The sequence below is a fragment of the Dipodomys merriami genome, unplaced genomic scaffold, assembly GCF_024711535.1.
Source record: "Dipodomys merriami isolate MVZ:Mamm:240054 unplaced genomic scaffold, mDipMer1.0.p SCAF_70, whole genome shotgun sequence".
In the NCBI taxonomy this organism is placed as follows: Eukaryota; Metazoa; Chordata; class Mammalia; order Rodentia; family Heteromyidae; genus Dipodomys; species Dipodomys merriami.
In genome coordinates this window covers 2895607-2905486 of record NW_027206291.1, presented here as the reverse complement: position 1 = coordinate 2905486, position 9880 = coordinate 2895607, and the positions used below count along the sequence as shown (strand labels likewise).

The 9880-nt window shown below is 59.0% G+C and overlaps 1 protein-coding gene across 3 annotated transcripts; it reads left to right on the top strand.

The window, feature by feature from the left end:
- The first annotated feature begins 882 nt into the window (after nt 1-882).
- Nucleotides 883-7296, top strand: Ticam1 (TIR domain containing adaptor molecule 1). 3 transcript variants are annotated; one of them, XM_070008005.1, is made up of 3 exons: nt 1463-1539; nt 4786-5953; nt 6008-7296. In XM_070008005.1, exons 1-3 carry the CDS (start codon nt 1533-1535, stop codon nt 7137-7139), a joined length of 2307 nt encoding a protein of 768 aa, XP_069864106.1. In that variant the 5' UTR covers nt 1463-1532; the 3' UTR covers nt 7140-7296. The 3 variants fall into 3 exon arrangements, with proteins under 3 accessions (XP_069864107.1, XP_069864106.1, XP_069864105.1); XM_070008006.1 differs by lacking the exon at nt 1463-1539 and adding an exon at nt 883-963 and having other exon boundaries at nt 4786-7296; XM_070008004.1 differs by having other exon boundaries at nt 4786-7296.
- The last annotated feature ends 2584 nt before the right edge of the window (nt 7297-9880 follow it).

Below are 9880 nucleotides of genomic sequence, written 5' to 3'. Positions count from 1 at the left end.
TGTGTACACTAGAGAACTCAGGGTGTGTGTGTGTGTGTGTGTGTGTGTGTGTGTGTGTGTATACACTAGAGAACTCAGGGTTCCAGACACTGTCCCTGAGCTTCTTTTGCTCAAGGCTAGCACTCTCCCACTTGAGCCACCTTCCCAGCCCCAATGTCCTCAATTTTAAGAGGTAAAGAAGGGACTGGGAAGTTGGCTCAGTGGTAGAGCGCCTGCCTTGCATGTCTGAGGCCCTGGGTTCGATTCCTCAGCACCACATATGCAAAAAGAAAAAAGCCGGAAGTGGTGCTGTGGCTCAAGTGGTAGAGCGCTAGCCTTGAGCTGAAGAGCTGAGGGACAGCGCCCAGGCCCAGAGTTCAGGCCCCACGACCGACCAAAAATAAAGAATCGCAAAGTCTTTGCCGTGGGGTGTCGGGGCGTTGTTGGGGGCCGGGCAGGGGAGGGCAGGGGAGGCCGGGCAGGGGAGGCCGGGCAGGGGAGGGGAGGTGGGGAGGCCGGGCAGGGGAGGGAGGGGAGGCCGGGCAGGGGAGGGGAGGGGAGGTGGGGAGGCCGGGTAGGGGAGGGAGGGGAGGCCGGGCAGGGGAGGGGAGGGGAGGGGAGGTGGGGAGGCCGGGCAGGGGGAGGGAGGCCGGGCAGGGGAGGGGAGGGGAGGCCAGGTCAGAGGTGGGGAGGGGAGGCCGGGCAGGGGAGGCCGGGCAGGGCACGGCAGGGGAGGCCCCGGCTGCGCGGGGGCGTGGCGGGGCTGCGCCGGGACTTTCCCGGGCCGGGGGCGGGGCTTCGCGTCACCGCCGCGTCACCGTTACGTCACCGCGCCAGGCCCCGCCCCGCCGGCCGGGACCCGGAAGGAGCGCCGCCGCCGCTCCCGCCCGCCGCGCCGGCCCCGCACCGCACGGCCCCGCACCGCACGGCCCCGCACGGCCCCGCACCGCACCGCACGGCCCAGGACTCCGCGCCGCGGCCCGGGTAGGTGGGGCGCGGGGACCCTCAGCTCCAGCCTCCCCCCAGCCCCGGGCCCCACACCAACACGTCTCCCCCATCTCCCAACCCCTGAGCCCCAAACCCCTGGGTTCCCCCAACAGCACCCCAGATTTCACCCCAGCACCCCGATCTTCTCCTGCTCAAGTGGGTGCAGTCCCCCTCCCCATTTCCCATAGGCTGGGGGGCGGGAGGTCCTGGGGTCACCACTGGAGCACAGCCCCCCCCCGCAGCCCCCAGCCTCCTGGGGGACCCCACTGCCTGGGCCGGGCAGGCTGGGGACTTGTGAGAGGAAAGGAAGAGGGGGGTGCACCCACTTGTCCCGGCGGTGGGGGGTCTGCCTGGCATGCCAAGGGTGAGCGCCCAGGTGCTCTGTCTGTGAGTGGGGGGGGCATACGGGTTTTTTGTGCCCATCCTGGGGTTGAACTCTGAGCTTTTGTTTTGTCCAAGGCTAGCCCTCTACCACTTGAACCACAGCTCTACTTCTGGCTTTTTGCTGGTTCATTGGAGATCAGCGTCTCATGGACTTTCCTACCTGGGCTGGCTGAGTAGCTGGGATGACAGGTGTGAGCCTGGGTAAACGGTTCTTAATGAGGGCTCAGGGCAGTTGGGGGGGGCGGAGGGGGAGGACCACGGGCATGTGCTCATTCAGTCACAGGTGATGCTTTTATACAGCATTGCCTGGTGTCAGCAGAGTAACTAAAACCCAGCCCTGAGGTTTCCCATGCAGAGTGACACTTGCTACTTGTCTGGCCTTAGCAGGGAGAGAAAGTCAAAAGTGTGGCATTTGGAAAGAGAAAAGTCTGGCTGGGCATGTGTGGGGAAGGATGCTGTTCAGGCTGAGGGAAGGCTGCGCAAAGGCCCTGGGGCCACATGGAGCTGTGTCCAGGAGTGGGGTGGGGGAGACACCCTGTGGCTGGAACCCAGGGAGCCAGGGGCAGAGGCGGACTGGCCTAGGAGGAGGACTTGGTCAAATGACTTTCCCTCTTGACCCCAAACCAGGTTCCCCCTCCCCCACTCCAATACCATCTCAGGTTCTCAGGACCAAATCCAGGGCTTGTCTCCAAATTATCCCCTAACTAATCCAGCCTCTTTCCCCCGAGGGCTGTGCCCCTGCCCTCTCCCATGTCGTTGTCTACTAGCTCAGTTCTCCCAGCTCCCCATTCTGCTGGCAGGGGGGTGCAGGGGGAGCAGCGCTGAAGTCAGATCTCCTCCTCCTCCTCCTCTTCCTCCTCCTCCCACAGCCCTTTATGGCTCCCACTTTCCTTGAGCCCACAGGGCCCTGTGCCCGCCCTCCTCCCTCTCTGCCCCTTGCCCCACAAGCCTTGCTGCCCCTCCCATGCCGCACTCCATCCTGCCCCAGGACCTTTGCACAGTCACACACCCCCAGCTGTCTCCTTGGCCTCTGGGAGATCGGGGCTTGGGTCACCTCCTGCCCAGGAGGCCTCCATGGCCACCCCTCCCCCCTGTGCCCCAGGCTCTGCAGCCCAGCCCAGGCTGCTTCCTTCTGGCACTTTCTCTTCTCAGTTCCTGTTGTGCTGAGAGCAGCTCAGATACCCATGGGGACCACGTCAGCTCACCAAGCCCGGTGGGTGCTCAGTGAATGCCCACTCCACGTGGGGAGGGCGCTGAGCTGGGAGCCAGGGGCCAAGGCTGTGGGTAACACCAGGTCTGACAGGTCTGAAAGATCCCCCCCCCCCCCCGCCCTCCGGTGGTTATGAGGCTTGAACTCAGGACTGTGAACATGCCAGACAAGTACCTTGCCCCTTCAGCCCCTGAAAAATTCCTTTTTTTTTTTTTTTTTCCCAGAGCTGAGGACGGAACTCAGGGCCTTGCACTCTTCCGCTGAGCTAAACCCCCAGACACCCCCCACCCGAAAACTTGCTAAGAAAAAGAAAAGAGAGCCAGGCGCTGGTAGTTCACGCCTGTCATCCTAGCTACTCAGGAGGCTGAGATCTGAGGATCGCAGTTCCAAGCCAGCCTGGGCAGCAAAGTCTGTAAGACTCCTATCTCCAATAAACCACCAGAAAACCGGAAGTGGCGCTGTGGCTCAAGTGGTAGAGCGCTCGCCTTGAGCTGAAGAGCTGAGGGACGGTGTCCAGGCCCAGAGTTCAGGCTCCACGACCGACCAAAAAAAAGCAAAAAAAAAGAAATGCTAGTAGTTGTGTAATAATGTTGGTTTCCATTTGGTTTGTTGTGCTGGTCTTGGGCCTTGAACTCAGAGCCTGAGCTCTGTCTTTTAGCTTTTTCACTCAAGGCTGGCTGAGCCCACGGACACTGGACTCCAGAGCCAGACATCCTGGGGTTCTGATCCAGTTGCAACCCAGAGATGAGCTGGGTGGTACTCCCCAAAGGACTGGATGTCCACGTTAGTCCTTCCTTTCCTTCCCCCATCCTCCCCCCACTAGTATGTTTCAGGTGTTTTGTTTGGGGGGTTTTCTTTGATGCTGATCCTGGGTCTTGAACTCAGGACCTGGGCGCCATCACTGAGTTATTGTGTTCCAAGCTGGCTCTCTACTCCTTGAGCCACAAGCTCCACTTCTGGCTTTTTGGTGGTTCATTGGAGATAAGAGTCTGATATATTTCCTCCAACCTCAACCTCTTCAGTGGCTAGGACTACAGGTGTGAGCCACCAGTGCCCAGCAACAAATAGTTTTGATGGGACTGGAATATTCTGTGCCCCAACTACCCAGTTCAGTCAGAGAGGGACCTCACCTCTGCTCTGTCACTCACCGACTGGTGGGTAAAGCAGAGAATGAGCAGAGATCTAACATACGGACCAAGCTCTGATGTTCACACCTGTAATCCCAGCTACTTGGGAGGCAGAGATGGGCAAGATCATAGTTTTTTGGGGGGCCTGTAATCCTAGCTACTCAGGAAGCTGAGATCTGAGCATCAGATCTGGGTAGGAAAAGGCCATGTAGCTCTGTGTCCAATTGGTTAATTAGGCAAAAGCCAGGCTGGAGGCATGATTCAAGTGGTAGAATGCCTGCCATGAACAAGAAAGCAAAACAAGAGTGCATTACCCTAGAGTTCAAGCCCTAGTACCAGCAGAAAAAGATATAAAATCAACTCAAAAGGAAAGATGTAACTCACAAGAAAAGGCCACTGGACAAGATTACTACTGTGTGTTTGGAGGAAGGTTGGCTGGGCGGGGGGCAGGGGAGGGGGGACAGGCAGAGTTGGGGACTAAGGGTGGCAGTGGAGAGCCCCCTGAGATGATGATGATGATGATGATGATGATGATGATGATGATGATGATGATGATGATGATGATGACGACTTTGGAGGTTGTAGGTCTTGAACTCTGGGCCTGGGCGCTGTCCCTCAGCTCTTCAGCTCAAGGCTAGCGCTCTACCATTTGAGCCATAGCACCACTTCCAGTTTTCTGGTGGTTCATTGGAGATAGGAGTCTCACAGACTTTGCTGCCTGGGCTGGCCTTGAACTGTAATCCTCAGATCTCACCCTCCTGAGTAGCTAGGATTACAGACATGAGCCACCGACACCCTACTCAGGCTTAGAACTTTCTATCACTTAGTTCTTTTATAACCAGGCCATAGATGGGCAGGGCTTCTGTGTTCCTCAGGACTGCGGCCTTGTGGCTCAGCCCCGGAGCCCAGTGACCTGAGTTCCAATCCGGGCTCTGTCACTCCTCCGCTGTGTGACTTGGGGGAAGTGACTGTATGTCTCTGAGCTTCACCTGTACACCACCATGGGAGGTGGGGGAGGTGACACACTGGTTTGTCCAAGGCCCGGGAGGGCGGGCAGAGACCCTGGGAAGGTCAGCGTGTCCCCTCCTGTCCCCGCAGGTGCACTTGCTCCAATCGCCCTCTCCGAAGCGGGCAGAAGGCGGGGCGTGGATCATGCCTCCGCCCGTCCGGGCTGCGTGCCGTGGCTTCCTCCCTTACCCATGTCCGGCCCGGGCCCATCCCTCGCCGGTGTCCTGCAGCTTCTGGAAACTGCCAGCCCAGACAAGCTGGCCGGCCTGCAGCAGAAGCTGAGGACGCCCGGGCCCGGCGGCCCTGAGGCCGAGCTCCTGCGCGCCATGGTGGCGCTGGCGCTGGGTGGGGACGAGGCGGCTGCCCGGCGGGTCAGCGTGGACGGCCTCCGGGCCACGGGGGAGACCCCGGATGTGTCGTGGGCCGTGGCTCGCGTGTATCACCTCCTGGCCGAGGAGAAGCTGTGCCCGGAGTCTGCGCGGGACGCGGCCTACGCGGCGGCCCTCCGCATGCTGGACGCGCAGGGTGACCGCCGGCTGGACCGGCTCCGCGGCGAGGCCCGGGCCCGGTGCGGGGGGGCCGCGATGGCCGACGCGGGGGGCTTCCAGCCGCTCCGATCCGACCGGGGTGACCTGCCCCCCGCCTCACCGCCGCCCTCGGCGCCCCGCAGCCAGCCCTGGCCCATCAGCGCCCTGGCCGGCTGGAGCCGCGCCTGCTCCCTGCGCTCCAGCGGCAGCCCCGGCTCCGTGGGCGCCGAGCTGGAGATCAGCCAGTCCCCCACGCTGCCCTTCCTGAGCCCACACCGCGCCACCCACGGGCCCAGCAAGCTGTGCCCGAAGCCCCCGTGCGCACCCAGGGGCCGCCAGGAGCCGGAGGAGGTGAGCTGGCCTTCCTCTGCGGAGCCCCCGGACCCCGACCGGCTGCACCCCGGCCCAGGGCACCCCGAGGTGGCCCTGGCTTCCGTCTCATCTAACTCCACCGTACCTCCAGATGGGGGCTCCCAGGACTCATTAGAGAGGAGTGGGGCGTGTCGGGATCCCCCGTTGCTCCTCTCAGCCAGCTTGGACCCCACAGAAAATCCTTGCCCTGGCGAAGATCACACAACCGTCCAGAGTCCTGGAGATGCCACCAGGACCAACGCCCAGCCCTGCCCAGCAGCCTCCTCCTTCCCCCCAGCCCCACCTCCTACCCCTGCCCCATTGCCTTCCGGTCCCCAAGCCTCCTCAGCCTCCTTCCCTCTGGCCTCTTCCTCCTCAGCCTCCTTCCCTCCGGCCTCTTCCTCGGCCAACTTTCCTCCAGCCTCTTCCTCAGCCTCCTTCCCTCCACCCTCCTCCTCGGCCAACTTTCCTCCAGCCTCCTCTTCCTCAGCCACCGTCCCTCAGGCTTCCTCCACTTCAGCCTCTTTTCCTCTGGCCTCCTCTTCCCCGGCCTCCTTCCCTCTGGCCTCCTCCTCCTGGGCCTCCTTCCCGCCAGTCTCTTCCTCTTCAGCCTTCCACGCAGACACGACAGGACAAAAGTTCTACAACTTCGTGATTCTGCACACCAGAGCGGACGAGCACGTGGCCCTGCGTGTCCGGGAACGGCTGGAGGCCCTGGGGGTGCCCGAGGGGGCCACGTTCTGTGAGGATTTCCAGGTGCCTGGCCGCGGCGAGCTGCGCTGTCTCCAGGACGCCATCGACCACTCCGGCTTCATCATCCTGCTGCTCACGGCCGCCTTCGACAGCCAGCTGGGGCTGCACCAGCTGAACCAGGCGCTCATGAGCAGCCTCACGCAGCTGGGCCGCCAGGACTGCGTGGTCCCCTTCCTGCCCATCGAGAGCTCCGAGGCACAGCTGGGCCCCGACACCACCAGCCTGCTGGCCGGCCTGGTGCGGCTGGATGAGCGCTCCGCCATCTTCGCCAGGAAGGTGGCCAACACCTTCGCCCCGCAGCGGCTGCTGGTGCGCCGCGCGCACTGGGCCCAGGAGCAGCAGGCCCGGGCCCTGCGCCAGCAGCGCCCGCAGCCCCCCGGCCACGCCACCTACCCCACGGCCAGCCTCGGGGCCTGGGGCGCCTCCCAGCCCCAGATCCACGCGCTCCAGGAGGCTTTGGGGAGCGGCCTGGTGCTGGGGACTCAGACAAGTCAGCCCCTTCGAGTGCCTTTGGGGGGCCAGGTGCCCCCCTTTTCTACCTGGCCAGGCTGTCCACAGACACCGTCATACGCCTGGCAGGCTGGCACCCCACCACCAGCCTTCCCGCAGCCCCCTTTCTTTCCTCAGCCCCCCACTTCCCCGCCAACGCCGACAGTGCCTTCTCAGACCTCCGGACCACAGCCTCTCATTATCCAGCACGCTCAGATGGTGCAGCTGGGGCTCAACAACCACATGTGGAACCAGAGGGGGGCCCCAGCACCCCAAGATGACACGTCACCCCAAGAAGCGGACAGACCAAATGACCGCGACTGATCAGGCCGGGGCCTGGGAGTCTGACCTGCATTCCAGCCACCACACACACACACACACACACTGGCAGAGAAAAATGCTACCCAGCGTGCCTTGCCTGTTTACCCGGAGCAGCTTGGATATTTTATTGTAATAAATATTTATTGAGCGTTTCTTCTAGGCCGTGCCCTTCCGGATCCCATCTAACAACCCCGCATTTCACCTTCGCCCCAGTAAAGGGAAGTTCATTGTTTTACTCGCATCTCATTGGATTAGAAGAGGCATGGTTTCCCCACCCTCTGCTGCAAGGACCACTGGGAAATGTAGTCTTTGTAGAGGACAGCCATTTTCCTGTCAGTTGACTCCTAAAGCCTGGGAAAGTGGGGAGAAAAAGACCCTGAGAGAGGTAGCCGGTTCCTACCACAGTCTTCTGTTTGGGGGGGCTGGGACCCCCCCTCTCCCAGCAAGCGTGGGCTCATCTCACTGTCAGGTCTCGCTTCTGTGAGCCTCTGCTTTTCTTTTTAATTTAGATTTTATTGTAAAGGTGATGCACCGAGGGGCTACAGTTACGTAAGCCAGGTCACGAGCACATTTCTTTTTCAACAGTGTCACCCCCTCCCTCATTTTCTCCCACTTTTTCCCCTCCCTTGCTCCCTGATCCTCTGCTTTCTTACCTGAAAATCAGTTTATTTCTTATTAACTACCTGATAATCGATATTTTTAAATTTTTTAGTTGTTAAAAAAGTGATGTACAGAGGGGTTATAGTTACATAAGTCTGTTAATTGGTACTTTTTTCTTTTTTGTTGGTCGTGGGGCCTGAACTCTGGACCTGGGCGCTGTCCCTCAGCTCTTCAGCTCAAGGCGAGCGCTCTACCACTTGAGCCACAGCACCACTTCCGGTTTTCTGGTGGTTTATTGGAGATAGGAGTCTCACAGTCTCTCCTGCCCGGGCTGGCTTTGAACCACGATCCTCAGATCTCAGCCTCCTGAGTAGCTAGGATTACAGGCATGAGCCACCAGCACCCACCCGGCTGAGTACATTTCTTATCAAGCATTGTAGCCTCCTCCTTTGTTTACCCTTCCCATCCCTTCCCATCCTTCCTCCCCCCTTCAATCTTTCCCACCCCCAAGTTGTAAAGTTCGTTTTTGACATGACAACTTATACTTCTCATTGTTGCAACAGGTCCACCTGTATCCTTATTTAAACGACTTGTTTTTCCCCTTCCCCTCCACAAATTATACCAACATCAAATACAGTGAAAGCAGGGGTTATACTGTGGGGGTATACCTCAGCTCTTTTGCTCAAGGCTAGCCCTCTACCACTTTGAACCACAGCTCCACTTCCAGTTTTCTGGTGATTAACTGGAGATAAGAGTCTGCTTGCACAGGCTTTTTTTTTTTTTTTTTTTTGTCGGTGGTGGGGCTTGAACTCTAGGCTTGGGCGCTGTCCCTGTGCTCTTCAGCTCAAGGTGAGCCCTCTACTGCTTGAGCCACGGAACCACTTCCAGTTTTTTTTTTTTATTTTTTGTCGGTTGTGGGGCTTGAACTCTGGGTCTGGGTGCTGTCCCTCAGCTCTTCAGCTCAAGGCAAGTACTCTACCACTTGAGCCACAGCACCACTTCTCCACTTCCAGTTTTCTAATGGTTTATTGGAGAGCCACAGCACCACTTCCCCACTTCCAGTTTTCTAATGGTTTATTGGAGATAAGAGTCTCCCAGACATTCCTGCCTGGGCTGGCTTTGAACCTCGATCCTCAGATCTCAGCCTCCTGAATAGCTAGGATTACAGGTGTGAGCCACCAGCGCCTGGCCCTGCGCCGGCTTTGAATGGTGATCTTCAGATCTTAGCCTCCTGAGTTGTTAGGATTACAGGTGTGAGCCACTGGCACCCAGCTTTTTTTTTTTTTTTGGTCGGTCGTGGGGCCTGAACTCAGCCTGGACGCTGTCCCTCAGCTCTTCAGCTCAAGGCTAGCGCTCTACCACTTGAGCCACAGTGCCATTTCCGGCTTTTTCTGCTTATGTGGTGCTGAGGAATTGAACCCAGGGGCTCATGCATGCAAGGCAAGCACTCTACCACTGAGCCACCTTCCCAGCCCCAACATCCAGTTTTGAATACATTTCTTTTTTCTTTTTTTTGGGGGGAGGGGCGGGGGTCCAATTGTGGGGCCTGAACTCTGGGCCTGGGCACTGTCCCTCAGCTCTTCAGCTCAAGGCTAGCGCTCTACCACTTGAGCCATAGTGCCACTTCTAGCTTTTTTTTTTTTTTTTTCTTTTTGCTTATGTGGTGCTGAGGAATCAAACCCAGGGCCTCAGGCATGCAAGGCAAGCGCTCTACCACTGAGCCACCTTCCCAGCCCCCTGAATACATTTCTTTCTGGACATTGTCACCCCTTCCCTTGCTCTCTCCGTTTTTCCCTCCCTTGCCCACCCACAAGTCGAGTTCATTTCCCACAGTGTCTCATGAATGCCACTGCTGCATGTGTTCACCCTCTGTCCCTCCATTTCTATGCCTCCCCTTGCCCTCCCTGTTAGGAAACCGAGTCATGAGTATTAGGAAAGATCAAGTGGACAAAAGGGGAGACAGAAGGCAAGAGAGGCCTGAACAGAACAAGCGTCAGTCGTGTCTGTGGAGGGTCGTGTGGAACACTAGCAGGGGGGAAACACGGGGGGAGGGCATCAGGTTTTTATCTATTCTAGGGTGAGACTCTTCTTCAGAGTTCCTTTGTTCTGTCCTTGTGGGGGTTGATGGTGGAAACTGTCCAGTG